Below are 24,532 nucleotides of genomic sequence, written 5' to 3' on the forward strand. Positions count from 1 at the left end.
TAGTAGCTTTGTGAAAATGTGCTACTTTCCGATTTTAGTTAAAAATAAATAAATTGCTTTAGACGTTTTGTAAAAATATAGTAAAATTGTGCTATTTTTAAAAAATCTCATTATGTAAAAACAGAAAAATAAAACAGAAGAAGCTTAAATTTTAAAAGCTGTTTAGTTATTAAGATTTGTCTTATTTCACCTATTTAGTTTTGGTAATAAGCCGGAGGCCTGTTTTCATTTCACCAGTACTATATCAGTAACAAAAACACACAATCCGACATCTAGATTTAGGGGGATTAAACAGGCAGAAGCAGAGAACAGCGGCCATTTTCAGGCTGACGTGTTGGAGGAAGACACAGTGTGTGATCAGAGGAGAATCTGCGCTCACCGAGTTGGACGGCATCCCCAGGTTGGTCTCGATGTAGGTCTCGGTTTTGGGCTCCACCGCCTCCTCGGCCTCCAGGATCTTCTCCACGGGCATGTCCTCGTTCGCGCAGCTGGTGGACTCCACCTCGTTCTCGTTCTTGTCCTTGGCCCGCTGGCGCTCCTCCTGGACGGCTGCATGTAACAAAACTGATTCCGTTCACTACTGCTGTTTACTGCTGATGTCAGCAACATGTCTTCAAGTTTAGCTGAACACCGTTTAGCTCCCGCGTGAAACGTGCTGACAGGTATTTGCAAAGCCAGACTTTTGATTAAAGCTGAAAGTTTATGTCAAGTTCAACCAACAGTCATTTCTTTTTTTTTTTTTTAAGTGTGCGTTGACTTTAAAGGGGACCTTGGACCTAAAGGATCAACAGAGCAGCGAAGAATCGTTCAGGGACTCCTTCCAGTTTCCACATCAAAGCAACCTGCTTTCCTCTGTTGTGCTCAATGACAAACAGCCACAGCCTTTTTTATACAAATCCTTCATTCACACATAAATAATGCAAGGCCTTTCACTTCTCCCTTACACCACAAATGCAGTGCCTTTCAGCAGTATTCGTATCACTTAACCGCGTCAAATTTCGACATATTTTTCTTAGAATTTCTGCGCCGACCAACACAAAGTAACTGACTCACAGTTTTCGCGTTATTTGAAAAAGGAAAATCTGAAAAATGTGGCCTGCAGGACAACCTTTTGCTTTTGTTACAGCTGTAAATGTCATGCAATGTGTCGCTACCAGATTAGTAAATAATGGCATTTATGCCGTTTTATGGCTTAAATTGGACGGACAGTCTCTGTAAAACATCAATTCTTAAGTTTTGCAACCAATTCCCAATTAGATTTAGGTCTGGACTTGGACTGGGCCATTCTAACGCATGAATATGCTTTGATGAGACATTCCAGTGAAACTTCACTTGTATGTTTATGTTTTTATTTGCTGCCTAAAACACGTTTTCTTCAAGGATTGTTCTATATTTAGCTCCTCCACTCATCAACTTTAACGTCTTCACAGTATGATGCTGCCATTCCCACGTATCAGCATTGTGATGTTTTTTGTTTTTAAGAATGATCAGTTGTTTTGCTGTTCATTTCATTTTTTGTTTGATAAAATAGCATTTTGAAGTTTTTGGCTGCAATGTGATCAAATGCAACAAAGTTCAGAAAGTTTCAGGAATATAAATACTTTTCCAAGACTCTCTAAAGTCCTTTCGCTTTTTTCTTTAAAACAATAAAAAGCTGGAATAGAAGTCAATGAGGACTTTGTCGTGTATTAAATAATAATAATAAAAAAAAGAGATAAAAACACAACTGTGTTGATTTTGTCATCTGATTGACTCGGAGACAGGAAATGATTTTGTTGCTGGGCAGACAGACAGACTCATAGCTGAGGCGGGAGAAACCTCGAGTAAAAAAAAAAAAAAAAAGCAGCATGAGTATGTTTTTGTCTTTTCAGAAGGCTGTAATTTATTTAATCTGAGGCACCGCAGATAAATGCTTAAACACATTATGGCTTTTTTATTCCAACTGCGGATTAATAGAGCCTTTTTTCTTGTTAAGCGTTACATAAAGGGAGACTTTTAGAAAGCTAATGTGAGCATCCAGGTCTGCACACACCCTTAAGACACACACGTTACACACCGGGTGTGCAGGGCGGCTTGTCTTCTTATGTTTTCCCTGCTCTGGTTTCCATTTCAGGTTGAGAACTGGAGAGGCCTCGGCCTTGTTGTGAGGGAAAGGGAAGCAGAGGTTGTCAGAGGAGAAGGAGAAAGGGGCCCCAGTTTTGGAGAAACGGCTGTCTGGCAGTGGAGGTCAGCCCAAGGGTAGAATACTTGTGTCGGAGTCACACAGAGGTGAGGAGGGCTGAAATCATGTTAGCTTTATTCTCCCCTCTTCCCTCCTCCTCTGCTGTCCTGACTGGGAGCGCATAAATTCATTTAATCCTGTTTTTCTGTGGATTCGCTTAGCCTTTTGGGCTACTGCTGCTGCCTTGTTCGCTAACCATAGCCCTCGGGGTGCGGGGGAACGGCGTTGGGGGGGGAGGAGTGGCGGCGAGCGCGGAGTGAGGCAAGAGGTAGTAAACGATAATATCCTTGAACGAAGTACGGAGCCCAACAATGACAAACAGAAGCGTGCGGGAGGGGGCAGGAGGCCAAGATAAGGTCAGGAAAAATGGAGAGAAATCTAAAACACTTTCTCTGAGCTAAACAAGCCCTAAATAAAGCTGCACTGATACGACACAACTATTGGTTTAAATGCTCAGCGTCCCACGTGGCTTTAAAACAGGCCTTATCTTTTAAACAAATGTGTAAGTATTTTTGTCTAGTTTTTAGTACAAACATCTTTGTACGCTTGAAATGAAACTAACTTACAAGAAACTTTTCAGAAAGATATAGGAGCTTATTTTAAGTTAAAAATCCCTTAATATAGATGGAAAAAGCTCCAATAGCTCAGACTGTTCACTTATAACAATACATTTTTCCCATATTATATGTGAAATAATCGAGTGGAACTAGTCATATTTCAGCAAAATTAAAGAATTACTGACTTAAAGCAAGCTCCTGTCTTGCAGAAAAATGACTCACAAGTTAGTTTCGTCTTATTTTAATAAGAAATTTTCACTAGAAATTGGACAAAATACCAGGTGAGACTTTGTGCTTTTTGCAGTGCACAGGCTGTAAATGGGAAGGAATAATTCACAGCAGAAAACATACTGTGAAGATCTGGCTAATCTGACAGGCCTTGAAAGGAGAACGTCGGTTAGAGAAGGAGTTAAGGTGTGACTCTGGAGGAGCTGCAAGAATCAACAGCTCAGGTGGGATAATCTGTAGAAGTATTCTACAGATTAGAATAATATTAGAAGAGCGGAAAGAAGACAAACCCAAAATAAGTCCTGTTTGCAGCAAACTTGTGGAAGAAGACGCCCCTTTCAGACCGTTCCAGTCAACATGTGTTTGAGGGCCCCGTATATTAAGTTGGCATATGGTGTTTTTTTTTTTTGTTCAGAACCCACTTTGACTAAATACGACAAAAATCAATGCAGTTCTTAGTTGTGTCTCAAATGAGCTACTTAAAAAAACTATTGAAATTGTAAAACAATTGTAACACCTGCATATATCCCAAGTTTTACCCAGCCTTACTGTGGATCGATTTCATATGGAGCCATTATGAAAACTGTGGACATTTCCATCTGGGGGCTGTTTGTCAGAAAAACTCTTACCTAACACGTAAATCTTGGGAAGGCAGCTGGAAAATTACAGCAAAAAGAGAGTTCTTTTTATTTTTCATTCTTCTACTTTTGATAACCACGTCTTATTTTCCTTCCACGACTATCTTTGTGTTGGTCTATCACATAAAATCACAATAAAATACAGTGCAGTTTGTGGTTTTAATGTGGCAAAATGTAAAAAATAGCTCAAGGGGTGTGACTACATTTGCAAGGCACCGTAATCTGCACTCTCCATTTAAAAACCTCTTAACCACAATGGAGAGACGCATTGATTTATTTGCTCAATGTGAGAAGGAGAGCTTAACAGCACTGCTGAGAGCACAAATATTTTTAACACCTTCATGGAGTGTTAAAATTCACACCTCGCTGCCTGTTTTTCTTCCCCTCACACAACAAAACGCTCCTGGTTCCGAGGGCCGCTGTGGCCCGATCTCTGACGTCTCCACAGCCAGGCTCAGATCTGATCGACCGCCTCCGGGTTTAATCAAAGCTGTTCGCCGGGCAAGAGGGTCAGGGGAGGGCGAAACGTCGCCGTCGAGTTCCAGGGAGTTTTCTTTGTCCAGAAGATGCAACAGTGACATGTGAAAATTACCATGGCGACAAATTTTTTATTTTTTTATTTACATGAGCAAGCTCTCTTCTTCAATGATGAATGTTTGCAGTTTGATTTTCTTGTTCAGTTGTGGTATGAACATGGATCAATGGTCCAAATTTATATCCACATAAACTAATGGATTTTATGTCAAAAATGAGGAAAAAAAGTGTTAATTCATAAAAACTGACATCAATTACAAATCTGCTGAACAACTGACAATATTAACCTGAGTTTATGTTTTTAGAAGTAGATATAATTCATTAAATAAAGACTCTTCATCATGTGTGTGACTAAATCACTAACTTGTTTTGAAAAAGAGGAAAAAGCCTTTGCATGACATACCTACGTATTCTTGCTAGCATCTTTAACAACACCTTTAAAATAAATGTAGCTATATTATTATTGTTATTATTATTTTTTACATTCATTCATTCCTTTTTAAATTTTGATCGAGGTTTCTAGGAAGCTTAGCTTACTGGTCAAACATTTTTAGTCTAAATGTTTGACTAATAAGCAGTTTTCTCTTGGCACGAAGCGGATGATCTTTTCAAGTTTTTCTTTATTTAAGGTATTTTTAAAATTCATGCTACTGCAATAAAAAAAAGAAGTTTGTTGAATAAATATCCTGCTTCAGAATATTAAACATTCAGCTTAGATGAAAAACTAACCCTGATCTCTTTCTGCTTCTAGAGGTGAAACCTAAATTAAATTACAGAACGGTTTCTGGGAAGAAAACACACTGACTGAAGCAGGTTGGAACAGGATGCAGGTTTTGTTTAAGCAGGACTTTATCCTCAACGGTATGTGCTGTACCTTCTCTCTTCATGCCCATGGCCAAGCACTTCTGGTAGCGGCAGTACTGACAGCGGTTCCTCTGGCGCTTATCGATGACACAGTCCTTGTTGTCGCGGCAGGTGTAGGTCAAGTCCTTGCGAACGGTTCGTTTGAAGAAGCCTTTGCAGCCTTCACAGCTGTAGACACCATAGTGCTTTCCTGGAAACGGGAGAAGACAGAGGCTGTTTGCTTTGGGTTTTTAACAGGATGTTTCCTGGATTGAGCCTCACTGAGTCTCATGTCAGACAAAATACAGTAGAAAGAGCAATAAATCCAGGGCATGCACGAGATTATTATTCGCAAAGTGAAGCAATATAGCAAAAAAAAAGTAAAGAAAATCAATATCCAGATGACTGGTATTACAAGGAATGGTAGAAATGACTTTTCCAATAATCCCTCCCATGTGCTGCTCTCTTTTCCTCATTTTGTCACGTTACAACCACAGAGTTTAATGTCTCTTATTGGGATTTCATGTCCTAGACCAACACGAAGAAAGGTTTAACAGTGAAGGAAAACCATATATCCAATAGAAATCTGTGGATCGTGACATGCATACAAATGTAGCTCCCTTTGGTTTGATACTCCTGAATAGGAATCCAATGCCACCAATTTCTTTTTCCACCTTAAACAGAAAACTAACACTGACTGAACACACCATTCTTAAACTGAAACATGGTGGTGGTAGCATCATGCTGTGGAGGATGCTTTTTTTCTGCAGGGACATGAAGGACCATTCTGAATAAATACTTTAGAGGAGGCTCAGATTAGAGCAGAACCAAAACACTAAACATGCAGCCAGAGCTACAACAGACTAAATTTTAGTCTGAAGACGTAAAAAGCTGATAGTATACAGTAACTGAGGAGCTGAATACACATACATGCCACACTTTTCAGATTTTTATTTGCAGAACTAACTAAATAAATAAAATAAAATAAAATAAAAGAACATGCACAGTCGATCCCCACCTATTCATAGTTCATTATTTGTGCATTTAGCTTTTTTGGTGTTTGCAAACCAGCCAATCCAGGAGCGCCATTCTCTTTTTTCAGTTTTCTCTGTGTGCATTAATGCATATTAAAGTACGTTTGGTGTTTGAACTATTAAAATAGGCAGCGTTGTTTGAAGGGATCCGAAGTATTTGTGGATTAAAGCCATTCGCAGATGGTTGTGGTTCCTAACTACCAAATTACATGTTGGTCTAAGACATAAATTCCCCCCAAAGCAAAGTAAAGGTTTGTGTCTGTGACATAAAAATGCATGAAGATTACATCTGTTTTTCACCTTGGGTCAAAGCAGGCACCCAATGCTCTCCACAGGTGCTTATTTATGTGACACACAGCTCTGAACAAATAACTAAGAAGAACTGCTGCACTCAAGTTGTGCTCAAAACACAAAACCAGCTGCTAGCCAACAACCTGCTACTTACACTGAAGACACGGCGCTAACATATGCTGCTAACGGTCATGTTAGCAGCATATGGGAGCTGTAGTCCGATAAGCATCTGATCATAATTATTTCTTTGTTCTATCAAAGTGAACAGACTCTTGAGTCCGTAGTTTATGTTGTGGTTGTGAGGGGAAACAAAGGCTCACTGAGGACAGATTCCACCAGGACTCTGTTCTCATGTCGGCCTCTTGTTCCTAACAGCCACAGCTTTTGTTTTTTATGATGGATGGAGCCCATTTTCCGTCTTCAGTGTTCCTCAAACTGTTTCTTTGTTCAATATCTGCCGCTTAGACCACCAGAGAAGATAAATAAAGCCCTTGAGCAGCACCAAATGAAGCATGACTTGCTATTTAACACTGTTTTGATTCTCCCTCCTCCCCTACCGGGCGGAAGCAACTCCGATGACGCAGGATGACAACAAAATTCACCTAACCCCAAAAGGTTAAAAGCTTTTAATGGACTTCTCTGGAAAAATGATTCAACAGTCATCTATTTGTTTATGCTGGAAAATAAAAAATAAGGAATTGATTAAATTTTTGACTCTGCAAAAACCTCAGTTACTTTAGGTCAAACAGGATTATCATGACTTTGGAAGGAAGATGCTTTGTTAAACAGCACTTTCAGCAATGTCAGATTTTACTTTTCAAATCAGAGCAAGCAATTTTGAAATATTAAAAGAGAAACCAATGTATTTTGCTGATTTGTCCTGCAGATTTACACTTTTTAAAGCCAAAGCAAAATTTAGGCCAAGTTTGTCAGAATTATGTGTTTTGTATTTGGCACTGAACAATAATATATTTCTATTCGGTTCAGTCTGTTTGTTCTCACCTCCAGCTGCACCTCTGGTAGGTTTTAGTTTCCCCCACTAATAACATCAACGTTGTGCAGTTTCCCACACATACAGTATTTCTGTATTTCAGTAGAAGTCGATGTGAGGTTTGGTTGCTTCTAACTTTAAGACCTTTTGCCTCGTGATTTATGTTGGTTCTGAAGCGCCTCCTTGCTGCAGCCTTCATGTGCTTTTCCCCCCAAAGTGTGGCCTGACTCTGGCTTCCCTACCACATAGCAGAGATTTCAGAAGAATTACGCTGACTGTTGTCCTTCCAGGAGGAGTCCGACTGCAAGAGGCGGCAGTCTGTAGTTGTGCCAGAGTGGTCAGCGGGGTTGCTCTCTGCCGGCGATCGTGTTTAGATCTCCTTCGGAGGTTTTCTAGTGCGGCTCCAGAAGGATTAAGCCAGATTTGGGGGTAGTCCGACTTCCTTTTAATTAGGTAATAATGAGAGACGGTGTCATCCGAGCTGTTTACAGATTATTTCAAACCTTCCAGGGATCAACAGCTCATGGTGATATAATCAGGGACAGAGTGGGGTAGAGTTTCTTTCCTGTTGATTTTTGATGAGCTCATAAAAACCCCCAACAGGAGACCAATAAAAACAGATTTTAGGAGAGATATTATTATTTTATGAGGATGTTTTGACCTTCACGAAAATAGACTTCACAAATGTCAATAAAGAGGACTGAGGAAGCATATTAATGAAGTTTAGTGAATGGAAAAAGTGAAGTAGTGAAAAATTAAGAGGCTACAACTGACGTATTATTTGTGCTGTCTAAAAGAATATATTAATTAGCCCCACAGCAGTCACATGTCCATGTGCGGTTTCTTTTAAAGTGATGACTCCAAGCAAAGTCCACACTGTATAAATATCTCTAAAAATGTTGAATGAGTTGCAGATATCCCTGTTGCTTTTGCAAAACCTTTTCCTTCCACTCAACTTTCCAGTTATACACAGACACAGACACTCTGTGCCTTTTGAATCTACTCTTACTGCTTGATCCTCTCCAGGGCTTGGTACAGTTTCTACTGTATTTTTTCCTTTCACTCAATTTCTTAATAATGTGCATGGATGCAGCACTCTGTGTCTTACCCTTGCTTTCTATCTTACCGTTAAAGATTGATTATCCTCAAGAAAAATCTGTTTTTCTAAGCTAAAGTGACCATTTTGAATGCTTAAAATATAGCATTCTGTGTGTAACAAATACACAGAACATATTAAGAAATTTTTATTTTTTTGGGAAATAGTGGCCTTTATTTATAAGTAGCAGGACAGGAAGTAGGGCAGCGAAAGAACCCAGGGAATCGAACCCAGTGGTGTTCCTGCTCCACCACCGAGCCGAGTGAAACGGAAAAAATTCACTTTTTGAATGAAACGACTAATTGAACTTGTCAATAACATTCCGACTGACTGAGACACACCTGGGCTGGATTGACGGCCGTCCCGGCGTCGGTGCACTCACCTGAGGAGCGGTCGCCGCAGATGGCGCAGATGTGTTTGGTGAGCGACAGAGCCGTGCCTGAGGGCTGAGCGGGCACCTTCATCACGCCATTGAGGCCCAGCGGGGGCTTAATGTCCTCCGTGCTGCTGACCGAGTTCATCGGAGAGTTCAACTGAAACACCAACACACACACAAACACACACGCCGACGGGTCACAAAAGCAGACCCTCTGAACTCAAAACAGGCAATATCACACAGCTCACTGCACAGCGGCTGCTAGCTAGCGCCTGTGGAGTTAAATACATGTTACTTAAAGCAGGCATTAGGATGAAGTTTGTCGTGTGGAGTTTTAACCAATTGACCAAACTTAAGAAGAAGAAGAAGAAAAAAAGAAGAGGAAATTATGTAAAGTGAATTATTAGCAGTCCCAGAAGTCTTCTTCCCTCCTCTCTTAGATCTAAATCTGGTGCGGCGGGGATGCTGCACCACTCAACCTCAGAAACTCTTTTATTCATGCCCCCTACAAGCCCCGCTGGCTCCAAAATGCTCGGTGCTAGCATAACTACGCTGCAAAATTTAACAGCACAGCGGAATAAAGAGGCAGAATTTGTTGCAGCAGCAGTGCAAACTGCAGCTTTTAAACACAACTTCAGCTGCTGCCTGATACCTTCTGTCTGAGAAATGTTCTCCCAAAGAGGCCTCTCCTTGCCTTCTGCTGAAACCGAAAAGCCAGGAGGGTCAAATTATTTCAACTGCCTAAACGTCGCTTCCAGAGAGGATAAATGTTGCATGGCCGGATGCACATACTTCACAATGACTAAACGCAGTTCATTGCACAAGCTAGCCAAAACAACTACCTCATAACAAAATGAGAAATGTAAAAGTCTGCTGGTTCAGCACAAGTTGGCAAAGCAAATGAAAGCTGTTTTATTAAATATATACATGTGGACACAACAACGTTGTCAGCTTGAGAACGCGCTCTGGGTGTAGGACAGAAAATAATTGTGTCTTTGAATGAAAGCCTAAAGCTTGCGGTGTACTCTGAATTTTATTTTATGACCAAGGTTCAAGATAAGAGGATATAGTTCTACAGAGTTCAGAACAAGAGAGAAACCAACTTATTCATCACAAATCATTGCAGGAGTTTGAAGCTTTGAAAACGCAAAAGCTTTGAACTTAAAAAAAATATATATCTTGTCTCGTTAAACTGATCAAGTGCCAAGAAACCAAAAGATCAAGTAGAGGCTGTTAATCTATTAATCTAGTCCATCTAGAAAAAATAAACCAGGCGAGTTGTCAAACAAAACTGAGAACTTTATGCATTTGTTCCATTTATAGGTTTTGGGGTTTTTTGTAGGACTGGTGTATCTAACTCCATATTGCAATTCAGCAATTTTCATTAGACCTTCCAGCTCCGGGTCAGAAAACTCCCTTACAGTAATACAGAGCATTATGCTGCTGTTCTCACAGGGCTGCTGTGGCTCCAGGCCTCTTTTTTCATCTTTTTTTTTTTTTTAAACTCCAACAGCCCAGAATATGAGTCCTGTTTAACAGCATCGCTACGAGAAGCGCAGCTCATGCAGTCCATCCATGAACAGAAATACTCCTGACCACACAGTGCTTCACCATCAGCTAAAATAGAAAAATTCAAAAATACAGATTCCCTTGCTTCCTTTCATCCATGTTTCTGTACGATTCAGCGTGACATGTGGAGAGTTACAGCAACTCTGGGGACATGAGCAGAGTTTCAGACTGAAAGGGTTTGAATTACTGACAGATATTTCCCAGAAGCATCCACAAAAATGGATGATTTTTCTGTGACACAGGAAAATCTTTAGGTCCTGCTGTGACATCACCTCCTGGTTTGATCTTCATGATCTATTTTTTCACAAAAACACAAAAATGTGACACACAATCAAATATTAATGCTTCCAAAAAGATTCAATCTGAAAGAGAAAGTCAGTTAGTAAAAAGAAAAAAAGAAGAGAAACTTTTTTATGGTTTATAGTTGGAAAGATCGCAAATCACAAAATTAAATTCAAAATGAAACATAAATGGCCTACAAAATCTGACTTGGAAGTTGTTGAACAGTAAGTGACACCATTCACGAGGACGGTAAGTCACATTAATGGCAACAGAAATAATAGTAATATTAATGGAAAGTTTAGTGGAAGGAAAAAATGGAGAAATCTCATGTCGTCTGCTGCTGTTGGTGTTTTACCAAAGTAAGGAGAAGTAAATGTAAACCTGGTTCTTCCCCAAAACTTCAGCAAAGTCACAGGCTGATGTTTACATACTAAACCCGCCTGTTGCAGTGGTTTATGAAAAAAGTTGCCCTAATCATGTGCTGTACAGTGTACATTTCAGGAAGCTGATATTTCAGCATTAAAAGTCAATTTTTATTAACCTCCTCTAATATAATTATAAATATGCCCCTGTCATATGTTGAAAAAACACTTTTTGTTCAGAAAACCAAAGAAAATCAAGAAAAAAAGAGGAAAAAAAGACCTTATCTGAGCTATAAAAGCTGGAAACATGACATGACTGCACGTTCATTTACAGGATAACAAATACACACCACACACACAAACACACACTCACAGTTTGAGGTCTTGCCTCCCTCAAATGCCTGACTCTAGTTTTTTTTCTCCCCCCGTAGCGCAGCACTCGCAGAGCTGTCTCCTCGGCCGGGATTGTCTCTATCAAACCCTCTGTCTGCCTGACAGAAAAGATTCTGCCTCTCACAGGCTATTTTCAGTAAACTTGCAACTCAATCCCAGCAAGACAGAGGCAGAAAGCCTGGGAGGGGTGGGCAGACTGGGGGCTCGGGGGGTTTCTTTCTCTATTGCCAATGGCAATAGAGACAAGGCGAGGGGATTAAAGTAGCTCAGGACCAGTACTGGAAATAGAATACATGAGCTCTCCCTTACAACACACACACACACACGCACACACACACACACACACACACACACACGATGGTTGATAGGGAGGTATATCAGCTGTAGGTGCATCTACACCGCTCAGGGAAACCCCAGCACACAGGGTCAAAGGCTAATAAGAAGCCTTAGACTTAAACTTAATCAGAATATGGAAGAGGAACGATTCATTTCAAGGCCTGAAATGTAGGACAGAAGATTTCCAGAGGAACAATGTACAGCGTGAGCGGCTGGAACGCTTCGTGTGCTGCAGGTGTTATGTAATGCGCCGTGAAGGACGTCTAACTGGTACCGCTTCTGCTTGCGGGTGTCGAATTCGTCGCAGAGCTGTTGCATTTTGATTATATGTTCAGTGCTGGAACACGGAACGTCGCATTAACACAAGATGCATTACGAGTTTCCTCGTAAGGGGGAAGAAAAAAAAAAAAGCGAGTCCGTTCAACTGTCAGCATGCTAAGACACACGGTGGAGGAGTCGTCCGTCCTTCGAGGCAACAGAGGACGAAAAGGGAAGAAGAGCCGAAACAGAAGAAGCCTCAGCCTAAGACGGGCTTAGCGTGATTCAGAGTCAGAGCGCAGCAGCGGCACTTCAAACGGGAGAAATCAACTCCTTACGTGGATCTTCACCTGTTTTTTATTCAAGTGCACCTTGGTTAAAATCGAGGAACTTATCTCTAAGTGTTTTCTTCCAAAACGCTGTAATGAAACTCCTTCAGAAGGTTTTCCATTGTGCAGCAGGAGCGGCATGTCCAGGAACAGAGCGCTCTGCCTTACAATCCACTGTTACAGATCTCACTGCCCGCCGCCGTATCGCCGGCTGCAAGCTGCTTATCTTAAGTATGATTAATTTTTTGTAGCTTTAATTTACTTTTGCCTCGAGGCGTGAAGCTTTAAAGAAAAAAAAACAAAAAACATCCAAAAATAGAACGTGAAGTGGCAGGAAGTCAGCGGGCAGCGCTCAAATCCCCTGTTGAAAGAAGGGAGAGGCCTAAATGGCAAACTCAGGAGAGGTGAGGACAGGGATCAGGTCGAGATCTCACCTCCAGATAACCCCCGCTGCCCTTTCACCTCTGACACCTCGTGACGATCACTTCCTCCTGAAAGCAAACTTATCTGGACAGCTCCGCAGAGGAGCGAGGAGGAACTTTCTTCTGCTCGCTGCGGTGTGTGTTTGTGTGCCACAGTCTTATCCGGACACACATCAGCAGAGACAGTGGATCGGGTTTCACACAGGGAGGCCTGTTAATGGACCCCTGACTAGCCTGCGTGCCTTCAGGGGATCGCAGTGAGACAAGCCCGTCTCTCCTGGGACCGTTTGAATATCAGACACCGGTTTTGAATGCAAATGGCTCACAAATGTTTATCCGCGGAAACATTTATCCCGCTTCGCTGTGTGGATGAACTTGCAGAATCAGAATGCAGGGAAGGACAATTTTGAGAGAAAAACAACAACATGTTTTTCTATAAAACGTTTTTGTGCTAAGACAAGGCTGCGGTTCAGTTGATGCAAAGTAAATGTATTTTGCAAAATTTAAATGGAAACACTTTTTTCACTGAATCAGTACTGGATACATGTTAGGTAACTGTTAACGTGTCGCTGCCATGATTTTTATCAAGCTGGACAGCCTGATGCACATTTAATTTTTATTTCATTTCTTATTTAACGGAAACATCGGAATTGCGAAATTGCATTTTTTTGTTTGTTTTTTTCCCCCCCATTTTAGCAGAAAAAGATTTACACACATTTGTAATGGAAACACAACTACTTACTTCACTCAAGACAAAATATGCAAACCAGAGAGTGAAGTTATTCAGCAACTTCTACGATAGTCAATAGCTACTTTTCCCACTGACGGGTTGGCAACACTGCATCAAACTCAAAGTCAGCGGCCGGCCGCAGATTTTCTCGAATCACCTGTAGCTTAGGTTTTCTTGGACCGTTTATCATTTACTCACAGCCATGTTACTTTTTCGACTCAGATGTGATGGTAAGCGGAACAGAGTCCGGACGAAACAAGCAGATACGAAAACTATTCCTGGATTTGCAGTCAACATGGCCGCATCACAAATCCACCTCTTAGGAATCTCAAGTTTTGGCGCCAAAAACTCGGTTTCCATGGAGGCGGAAGGTGCAAGTGCAGCAGAAAATCTCTTGTCTTGGAAATTATCCGCATTAGTGAGAACCAAGTGAGCAAGTAATTATTTATCAACCGTTAACAAAATCCTTCTGTGGTTTCATAAAAATTCCTTTAAAGCAATCCTTTCTGTAAAACAACTTCATGATTATTGTCGCAGGCTGTAATAAAACGCAGCCTCGGCTCTCTCCTGGTGGCTTAGCAGCAGCAGACATGGTTCCAGACAGCTCCGAGGTTTACAACTCGCCCCATGCTGTGCCACAACAGATAAAACGAAGCTCTACTGGCTCAGTTTAGATACATGTCTGTGTGTGTGAGAGAAAGAGAGCTGGTGTGCAGTTCTCTTGCTGAGGAAAATAGAGGCGATTTTAGTGAGACTATCAGTGGCGGAAAACAGCTGAACCTGACGGGGCAAAGTGGAAACATGCAGCGACTTTCAGCTGTTGCGTCACCTCAGCGTGGCAGCATCTGAGCGTGTGTTTTTAGCATTTGTGAGAGCGCACGCAGGGCTCGGGTGCATTTCAAACATGCGTTTGTATGTTTTTGTTGCGTGTGCGCTCCAACGTGTGATTTTGTGTGTGCAAGCAGACATGACTGTAACACACACTCCTCCATGCATGCGGTTGATTCTGTGCTTTCAGGCTTCTGTGAGTCCTGAAGAGGATATGATGTGGTTTTATGTGGAACAGATCCTCACATGTGGGCAAATATCACACTGACCATTACACAGAAACTTGCACCATGCAGCATATGTTGCATCTTTTCCCTCTAAACCTATTGAACTGTATTGTGACCAAACATCTCTGCATTGACCAAGGATCTTGTGGTTTCGTGAGGTGTAACTTGATTCAATTTATTTTGAGACAGAAGACACGTTCTCCTTCAACCTTTCCTTCGTTTTTTCCAAACAGCCGGTTGAGTCTGAGGTGGAGTTAGTTCTTTGTGGGTTTTCTTTCTTGTAGTTGTCTGACTTTTTGGCGAATTTGCCAGTACGTCCGGCCTGAGTTAATTAGTAGCCATTTTAAATGTTTCCACTTAACACCGTAACGTGACTATAAATTGTCTTTAATGGCCGTATAACCCTTCCCAGATTGATGTGAGGCAGACTCTGCTTCTCTAATATGATTACTGATGCCTTTCCTCCTTGACAATGTGCTAACACACACCTGCATGCATCAGTCCTGATTATGTATAATCACCTTGGTGATCATCAACTATTCAGTCTCTTGAATGAACGGTACCTGACTATCAGACAGAGCTGTTTATAGCCAGCTATATTATTAAATCGAGTTTTCCATTACTGTAAATAGAATTGGAATATTGTTCAACAATGTCTCGGAAACAATGCATGCATGCACAAACTTTTTAATGTATTCTGTCCAATTGTGCAAGAACTACATCCAAGCGATCCCTAAGGTGTTTTAACAAATGTTGGTTTGCCATCTGGCTGTGTGTGTGTGTGTGTGTGTGTGTTGAGAAAACAGTTCGAAAGTTCAAACATAAAGTCAGATTCTGGCAGTATTTACATTTATTGTGAAACTCTATTTAGGACATGAATGCCATCTTTTATTAAAAACTTGAGATCATGCAGCTTGTTTTTGGATCCAACAGCCTTTTCAGCATAAAGATGAGATCCAGTCCAGGCATACATTTTCTGTGTGTATGCAAACATCTGGTGATAGATCATATCTTTCTAAGTGTGCTCTGGTGTGCTGCATGAGAATGAGCAGAGGCAATTTCTTTTGTCAAACTGCACATAATCCAGTAATAATTCAAGGGGTATTTTTGTGTCAAACCACGACGGCGTTCAGGATTTCTTTGATTAATTCCTTCCTGTCTGTCCCTGAGTAGATAATGGGGTGGGTAAATCCCCGTGCAAGTGATCCAGCTTTTAAAAGACTTCTTTACTTGAGTATTAAGGTGTCACATAGCCAATGTGTTCAATATTCTTTCAAGACTATTTCCACCTTGAAACTGAGAAGCAAACAGGTTTTTTTTTCTGCCTTATTAGGTCCTTAAACAAGCATGAAATGGGATAAATGCAGACGGACAGAACAGCGGTCACCCAGTCTGGTCTTTGCTGTGCGCTTATTGAGGTCCAGACAAGTTAAATGTCTTTCAAAGAATTAATTAACACTAGTCGCAAAAATCTAGTGCTGCCAGGGATTTGGTTCCTTTTTTTTTTTTTTTTTTTTTTTTTTAAAGGACAGAGGTCCAGAATTAAAACACCCACTGCCAATTCACTGACACCCACCATAGAATGTCGTTAAATTATTTTACTGGACAATAAACTGTCCCAGTAATTACTGTGATAAACAATAATGTTGTTTTGAAACCATTTTCAAATAGTGTATTGGTAATGGCATAATAATGCATGTTTTCCCTTCGCATTTTGTCGAGAACAGTTAATGTAAAAACTGGAAGGTATTTTGAATATCCGAAATAAAATACGACAACAAAGAATAATACCTATAATGGAAATAAAAGCCTCTGATAACCAAAAACATCTATTGATTTTTGTTTTGTAAACAAAATTGCTGTAACTTTTGATTTTGATTGTTAATATTAAAAAACATATTAAATGCAGCTCAATCTGATTAATCATGCGATTAACTGGTTAATTGCAGCAAACACCCCACACTAATGCAGCTTTCCAAGCGAAAGAAACCCAGACCACGTTCTGTACTTTGCATGTGAAGCTTTTCCTACTAAGCTTTTTCCTTCCACTCAATTTCCCACTTTTGTGCATCTATACAGATTACAGGAAATGTCTCTTTGTGGAAAACTCTCTCTGTAGATGGTGTCAGTGACTCTCTGTTAGGACAAACAGCAATCTTCTCCACCATTGTGTAAGCAACGGCATAACATTTCTCCACTGCATATAGTGATTTTAATATACTAAAATGTACCTGTTCATCTCAATGAAGCACACTTAGGTTTTTTTTTCACATTTGTGTCATTCTGTCTCAGATTTTTATTCTAGTGTGTGCCTATTTATGAGTCAGAAATGCTTTGGGGATGGTGTTTGTGCTGGATACCAAATTAATTGGCAAAATGAGGCCGTCTGATTCTTAGCAAAAATGTAAACTGTGTTTCTAGTTCATATTTGCCTCTCTTCCCCCATTATTGTTTAAAATCATCACAAAGAGCAAATAATAACAGAGATAAACAAGAGATTTAAATAAAAGAAACATGGGGGAAAAAAATCCACTCACTAACTTCACCTTTCACATGTGGGAGAGAGTCGGTATTGTTCTTCATAGACATGCCACGGTGTACATGTCAGCCCACAAGACAGTATTGTCTTGCAGTAAGATCACACCAATAGATGCAATTAGATCCAAAAGAGATTATTCCAAGCTCTAAAATAAATGTGTTCCCTAAGGCACTTCAACCGCAAAGCCATGCGCCTGCTTCCGTAGAACATTGTTTGAAACCTAAGCCTAACGTCACTGCTTCTGCTGCCCTGTAGATATGCAAATGTTGGCACCTACTCTGAGTTTCCAACACAAGTCAGATCAAAACAACAAGTCCTGGAGTTTCAGTGCAGCTTCAAAGTGAATTACAGTATTAAAGCCGTTTGGTTAAAATATATCTTACGTTGCCACACAGTCTTGAGTTTCAGTCTCATCTATGTGATACACTGCATTCTGTAAATGTGAATAGGGTGAAATATGGTGTTCTGCAGGATTCAGTTCTAGGTCCAGCTCTGTTTTTTTTTTTTTGGTAACACTTTATTTGAAGGGGCTGAATAAGTCTGACGTGACACTGTCATAAACATGACATAACACCTGTCATGAACATGAATAAGCCTTCATGAATATTTATGACTGTTGTCATAAAGAGTCATTTGGTAAATTATGACACTTTTAATACAAAGTTGACATTATTCAAAATGTCTTTGTTATGACAACTTGACATTAACCAGTAAATCATCACTGATATGAATTTGTTATAAAAGTATTACTGATTGCTCTTTAAAAATGAGGTAACTTTATGTTATTAAAGGTAAAGTTTAAACAGTAATGATTTTTTGGTATTATGTTATCATCTCAATCTGCACCAAAATCACTAAGAAGATTTGAAAAACTGAAGAATTAGGACGGTTCTGAAGGTGAAAGAAGGTCCAACCTATTACTGGTGAAGTGTATTTTTATTTTATAATTGCTAGCTTTATGTTTTATACATCAATCTATTATATTTGAATCCTTGTTTATTATTTGTGTAAAGCACCAAACACTACAATTATGCTTGAAAAGGGCAATTAAAATAATAAAATAAAGTTTTGTCAGGTCTCATCTCCAAATCAGGACCTAGATTTTGTCAAAACAAATAATTGAACCGGAAATGTGCTGTGCCGTTTTCCCTTTTCACAAATAAACCTATGTTTTGAGTGGAGGCCTTTGCTCTCCTTGCATTCATGCCACTTTGACTTCTTTACAACAACAATTCCTGCGTATATTTCAGACTGAAAGCCCTCTCTGGCAGAAACTTGAGTTTTGTCCCAACAATGGGTGGAACGATTATAATAATGAACAGATGCAGCAGAGTCTACTTGTAGTTCTCAAAATAAGGATTTGCGTCAAAGACGAGGAAAGCTTCCCTAAACAATGACTTAAGTGCTGTGTGCTAAGTGCATGAAAACTGGACCATTACATTAGATGCAGAAAGGAGTATTGGGGGGAAAAAATTATATTTTCATCTGATTTTTATTTGCTACCTGCAAAGAGGTTTTGAAAAAAAAATATTTTCCAATATAAGGTTAACTGACATGAGAAACCCTTAATGGTTACTCATGGAGCCTAAACAGAGTCCCTTTATGTGACATGGCGACCATGACATCATGCAGAGTGACCGCAGTAGCCATCAAAACCTTAAGTAGTGGAATGGACTTCATGACTCCCATGCAGGAATAGACTGAGCTCCACCGGTTTCATTCTTTTGAATATTTTCTGTTTTTGTCTCCTAGCGACTCCCGTCTGAACACGTCGCCCTCGGAGCTGGAACATGACATCACCGCCGCCGCTCGTTTATAACTTATTAAGCGCGCGTTCCGTTTTCTTGTAAAACATTTACACCTTTTTTCTGCATCAGTGTTTATGTTGCGTCCAAATCCAGAAACAGTCATGCTTTGTATGTATTTTCCTTTTTTTTTGAAGGCAAACTGGGAAACTGAGAAACAACAGGGGCCCGTTGTTGGTTTAGGATCCTCGGGGAGATTTCAGAACCAAAGCGCAGAAGCCAAAGGGGTACTGGTTTAAGCCGCAAAATGGAAAGTTGGACCCTGCAGTGGTCTGATAATAAAGGACCCCTTTTTCAGCAAAAGACAACAGCCACACAACTCCTGCTATTGTAAGTGGAAGTGTGAAATGTGTTCCAACCCCAACACATAATCCCTTCCAGCTGTACAAAAAAGTTGTGGCGTCTCTGATAGAGAAGGATGGTCTGTACTGTCGGTGTGTTGAACCCTGAGGACCAAACCGCTGAAGAGTCTGATCAGAAAGAGCCCTGTTGTGGCCTCCGAAGCCTTAAAACCACATGCTCAAGATTGAATCCTGCAGATCTCCTCGTCCTTTACCTCCACAAACAAAGACCAGCCTTCTGAAAGCAAACCCACAGACCCTCCGTGCATCTTGAGTGACAGTAAAACTCAGTCAATATGTGGCCTCTTTGCAAAGAATATGTAGTTTCCTTTCTGATCTCCTTCATTAAAACCAAGGAGGCAACCAGAACGCAGTCATCAGCCATGAGAAACCTACAAGGTCCTTCCTGAAAAGTTAAAAAGGACAGCTAGGGACAGATGAGAAGCATGGCTGTTTAAAATGTAAGAACTGACTGGTGAAAAAGGCTTTAGATGTGGTTTGGTGTTTGAAACATGCAAAACTACTGAAAGAACAGAACATTTAGTCATCCTGTCCCCGCTTTCATCAAGCAGTTTTGTGGATATTTGATGTTATGCCTCACTTATTTTTATTATTACCATATTTAGGGGAAAATGAAGCAGGTTCCAGTAAGAAACTAAGTGTTTTACTGTGATTTTAAACCCTGTTACATGTTTTTGTACTTGAACAAAAAAGCTCTTTATTGCGCTTCATGCTGAGAAGAACCTTCTTGAGGGCAGCAAGAAGTAAAGGAGGGACACTGCACAGCGCGATATATGCCTGGTAAATCATCAAAATTAAAGTATATGCCTGTAAAATGTGTGTGGTTAGCAAAGGCAGGACGGTTAAATACAGTAGAGGCTGAGCCGAGCAGCGACCTCGTTCCAGTTAAGTGCTCTTGAAAAAGGCTAGTCAGCCAAGTGTTAAGGGCAAGCGGCATACGCCGTCTGACTCAAATCACGTCTCATCAGAGGTGCCGCGCCTCACGGCTACAGGGCAACACCGCCGACTTTAACCTCTGAGCCCGTCCGACTGCTGCTCTCCACCCTGCTGCAGACTCTGCAATTGCAGAGTCACATTTATTGTATTTAAGTTGAATCTGTTGCGTCATTTTATCCATTTAATTGATTAGTTTCATAATTAAGTCGATACCTTTTTTTACTTTGTATTGCCAGTAGTGCCTAACAAGTGAGCACCTGCAAGGTGCCTGTAAGGCCCCGTGCCTCACAGGTAAGCACCTGTAAGGCACGGGGGTCACGCATCACTGCAAGGGGCTCAAAGCAAGCACTTGTTGTGATACTTTTGGAGGAACAACTGATGTAGCTGTAGGATATTTTCAGGATTTAGTCATGTTTAGTTAATTAAGGAAGTTTGCCAAATGTTCAAATTAAGACCAGTGACAGACGAAGCAAACAACACCGGTTATCTCCTGACATTGACATCGGGTCGTGGGTGGGGTATATCATTCACTTTTTGTCAAAGTGAATGAGTGAAAATCAGGAAAAAGTGTGAAGATTTGAGTGAATTTGCAGAGGACCGAGTTGTGTTCTGTGGGGTGCTCCATGTCTGCAGAGGTCAGCAGCTATCAAAAGGTTTGGTCTGTCAAAGGAACAGACGTTCCTCTCAAATTCCTGAAGAGGTTAATGCTGCTTCTCACAGCAGAGCACAGTCTGTCAGGTCAATCTACCATAAAGGATTGATTGATGAAGCGTGTTGGCACTGGTTGACCTTGTGGCTGGTTCCTCTAGATTCCCCAGAGAACACCAGATTCTTGGTCATCACTCTGATCAAGGCCCTTCGTCTTTGATTACTTAGACTAGTCAGGCACTCAGTTCTAGGGATGATCTCGCTTGTTGCAGCTAAATGTTCAAAGTTCCTGTTACAGAAGCTGAAAATAATAATAAAAGAAAGATCTGGAATAACATGCCATTCAAGTCTTGTTTGTTTGCTTTATTCCATCTCACAGAAACAGTACAGTTAGTTATAGCAACCTTTAACTTTAAATAAAGAGATTTACAAAATATATTTTGAACATTAACGGTGCTATTTTTTTAAAAATCTTGTTTTGTAGGAAATATCTTAAATATTCAAAAGAAAACTTAGCTTGGGAGGTTGAAATCCCTTAGTGCAGTGATGCTTGACATGCTACTGGCTGGAGTTTGCAAACTAGCCAATCCAAAAGCGCCATTCATCTTCCTTGGTGATGATTGGCTGTTCCTCAAAAAGTGGAAATGAGGAAGACTCTAGATATTAGCTTCTGTTTTAATGCTAGTACAGTTTCCACTGTTCATGCTTATGTTAAGGTATATTTGGTGTTTAGACTTTTAAAATAATTAGTTATCAGAGTTTTTTTAGAGAGCGTCTCAGGTATTTGTGTATTTTAGCTATTCGTGGGTGGCAGCAACCTCTAACCCCATGCATAGCGCGGGTCCATTGCACATACATTTTGCATTTAAGCCTCAGGCAAACATCATTAGGAAGCCTTAATCCAATCCCCAAAAGTCATGGATCGGATGTTTTGAATTTGCCTTTGTGTATCACTGAAGGAACATCGCACACGCCTCCATCAGGGATTCAAATGAGACAGATAAACCCAAATTCACCCCTTTCCAAAACACTCCTAACCTGAAAGCCTAAAGTGTGCTACTACAGTACACGAAGAGGAGCCCAAACAAAAGTTCTGGGAATAAAAAGAAAAGAAGAATCAGAAAGAGGAGGATGGGGAGAAGGACGGGAGCTTTCTAGCTATGAAAAATATCATCCGTTTTCATAAAGTGGCCCTAATCCCCTCCTAACTCTATTACATGTGGGACGCGTTCCTTATGAAGGTGCAGATGAGCTTAACAATAGAGAGAGAGAGGGAGGGAGCCCATCCCTAAATAGCAGCACATTGTCGGGATTCTTTAACTCAATTATCAATAAACACAAAAAAGGTCTAGCGAATGCATTTTGTGGGGAGAAACAATTTTAATTTCAGATATGGGTCCAGACTGAAACTGGGACACTGGAAGCTTTGATGTCTTAATTGTGCATGTGTGAGTGTGTGTGTGTGCGTGTGTGTGTGTTGTTAATGCCAAGGAGCCTTTTTGATGGAACACAAGAGACAGAGCAGGAAAAAATGGGAAAATTGAGACGATGTGACAAAAAAAAAAGAAAGAAAGAACGAAAAAGGCAAACGGGAGAAAAAAAAAAGCCCAGACAAAAAGAAAAAGACAGAGAGAGCCAGTGGGAGAAAGTGACATGGATGCTTTAGTAATAAAAGCACAGAGCTGAAGCTGGTGTTTTTGAATAGGCCTTGATTGGCTGTGCCACGGGGTCAAATCGGGGCCTCTGTGGAAAATTGTATAATGGTGTACGCGTCTGAGTGTGCAAGTCTTAAGGGCCTCTGATTTGCACTTATGGGATGTTTGAGTGCAGTTTGTAAGACATGAAACATGACCGGTTTGTCTGCCTGGTTTACAGGGCAGCTGTGTTGGCCTGTGATTTAGGAAAACCATAGTGGTGGCTGCTAAACATTCATCTCTCTGGTTTCGCAAGGTGTAATTAAACTCGAAACAAGCTAAAGGCAAGTATTTTAAGAAAACATGCTTATTTGATGTGTTGCTTGAAAGCTAACCCCAGAAGAAATATGGGTATTTTCCCCTGATCTTGACTTCTAACAATTTTTCCTTTTTGAAAAACCACGATTTATCAGAAAATGTATAATTTGGAACAAAAGCGGTGAAATTGAAATGCGTTTTTGCCAATTTGTACAAGTGTTTTAGTGTTTGAAATGAGCTTATCTAAATCTGCTTTGAAAGAGGATTGCAGTATTTGAAGAATTTAGCAACTAAAAGTAAAATACTTAGCTGCACAAAACAATATTTCACTGTATTTTTCAGGAATCTAAGTTATATTTGATCCCTTGTAACTCACAATACTAAATATTTAAAGCAGTTAAACCTGCACACTGAGTACAGGTTTTATTGAAACACAGGTTGAAATATTTGATGTATTTGTGAAAACACACAAAAAAAGGAATTTTCCAGAAGTTTTCTAACTGGAACAACTTCACACGATTCCTCCACTATTTTCTTTTTCTCCCTTCCTCTTTTTTTAATCATGTTTTAACAGCTTCATCCAATGTTCAGCAAACGAAACATAATAAATATCATAAATCTTTTCATGTCAATACGTGTTCTAATGCGAGTTAAAAGTTATAAAAGCTAAAACTGTTGAAAGCTCTGTAAAAATGTTAGTCTTTGCTTGGCTGGACCTGAGCCATGAAGAGTCATCGCTCCCAAAATGTCTCAGTCACACTTATGTCACACTCGGATTTAAAGACAACCAATCATTTGAAAGCAAAGCAAGGTTTACATAAGAAAATAACTAAATGAGCTGCTTTTGATTAGGTGGTTTTGGGTCACTTGTGCGGTCACCGTCACAGACTCCAGAAACACTAAATAAAAACGTCTCATAAACAGACTGGCTAAAACCAAACAAGTAATCCTGCTGCAATTTCCTAAACGGGCCTCATCCAACAGAGCTGCTCTGGTTCAAACCTTGTGCCAAAATTAGATCTGATTATTTCAGTTTCCAAAAAGTACAGATCTGTTGTACGAAAGGGTAGCTGTGTGGCTGTACATGAAGAAAAATTTGCTCCTAATGGTGTTTACATGAAGACAAACTGAAATGAGTCAAATTACAAACAACATTAATTAGTGTTTATAGTAATAAAGCAAAATACAATTAGAGAGTAATGTTCTCCATTAACTGTGAATGACAATTTTCTAGGGCTAAAAAGGCTTAATAAATCCTGCACTTGCTATTCTGGCAAAGGAGCTTCCATCATTCTCATCAGCATCTAGAGCGCTGTTGCAGGCATCCACTGCAGTGAGATGCTTAATATACATAAATATGTTAGAGGTATGCAAAGTGGAAACTCATGACACAGCCAAAGAAATATACTGCAGTAGTCGTCGAGGTCTATCCCAACAATGAGCACAATGCCCCCAAATTGCTCCCTCACTGAACTAAAACAATCCTTTTTAAACATTATTGGTCTGGTTTGTTCTCAAAAAGAATGCCATAATTGTGCCAAATACAAACCCAATAAAGATGAAGTAGGTGTGGATGGACGCAGTAGCATTTATTCACCACTAGGTTTTCTTAGAGTTTCGAGTTTAAACCCCCTCATAGATCGAGTAAGAAGTCTACATCACATTTACATACAAACATCTTAACAATTTGCAGGACTTCTATTATATGATGCAATAGTAATCCTTGAAGTATCTGATGTTTGATC

The 24,532-nt window shown here is 40.3% G+C and overlaps 1 protein-coding gene across 2 annotated transcripts in view; it reads right to left on the minus strand.

The window, feature by feature from the left end:
* The window catches only part of rxraa (retinoid X receptor, alpha a), a 116,515-nt gene that overhangs the window by 20,993 nt on the left and 70,990 nt on the right, over positions 1 to 24,532 (minus strand). Inside the window, exons 4-6 of one of the 2 annotated variants that reach the window (XM_007561626.2) lie at positions 8,816 to 8,966; positions 5,053 to 5,232; positions 380 to 549 (exon numbers count right to left, since the gene is read on the minus strand). In XM_007561626.2, coding sequence (XP_007561688.1) covers positions 380 to 549; positions 5,053 to 5,232; positions 8,816 to 8,966 — 501 coding nt within the window. Of the gene's footprint in view, positions 1 to 379; positions 565 to 5,052; positions 5,233 to 8,815; positions 8,967 to 24,532 lie in introns of both variants that reach the window. The other variant, XM_007561625.2, reaches the window with a different exon arrangement.

Source organism: Poecilia formosa, unplaced genomic scaffold, assembly GCF_000485575.1.
Source record: "Poecilia formosa unplaced genomic scaffold, Poecilia_formosa-5.1.2 Scaffold129, whole genome shotgun sequence".
NCBI classification, from domain to species: Eukaryota; Metazoa; Chordata; class Actinopteri; order Cyprinodontiformes; family Poeciliidae; genus Poecilia; species Poecilia formosa.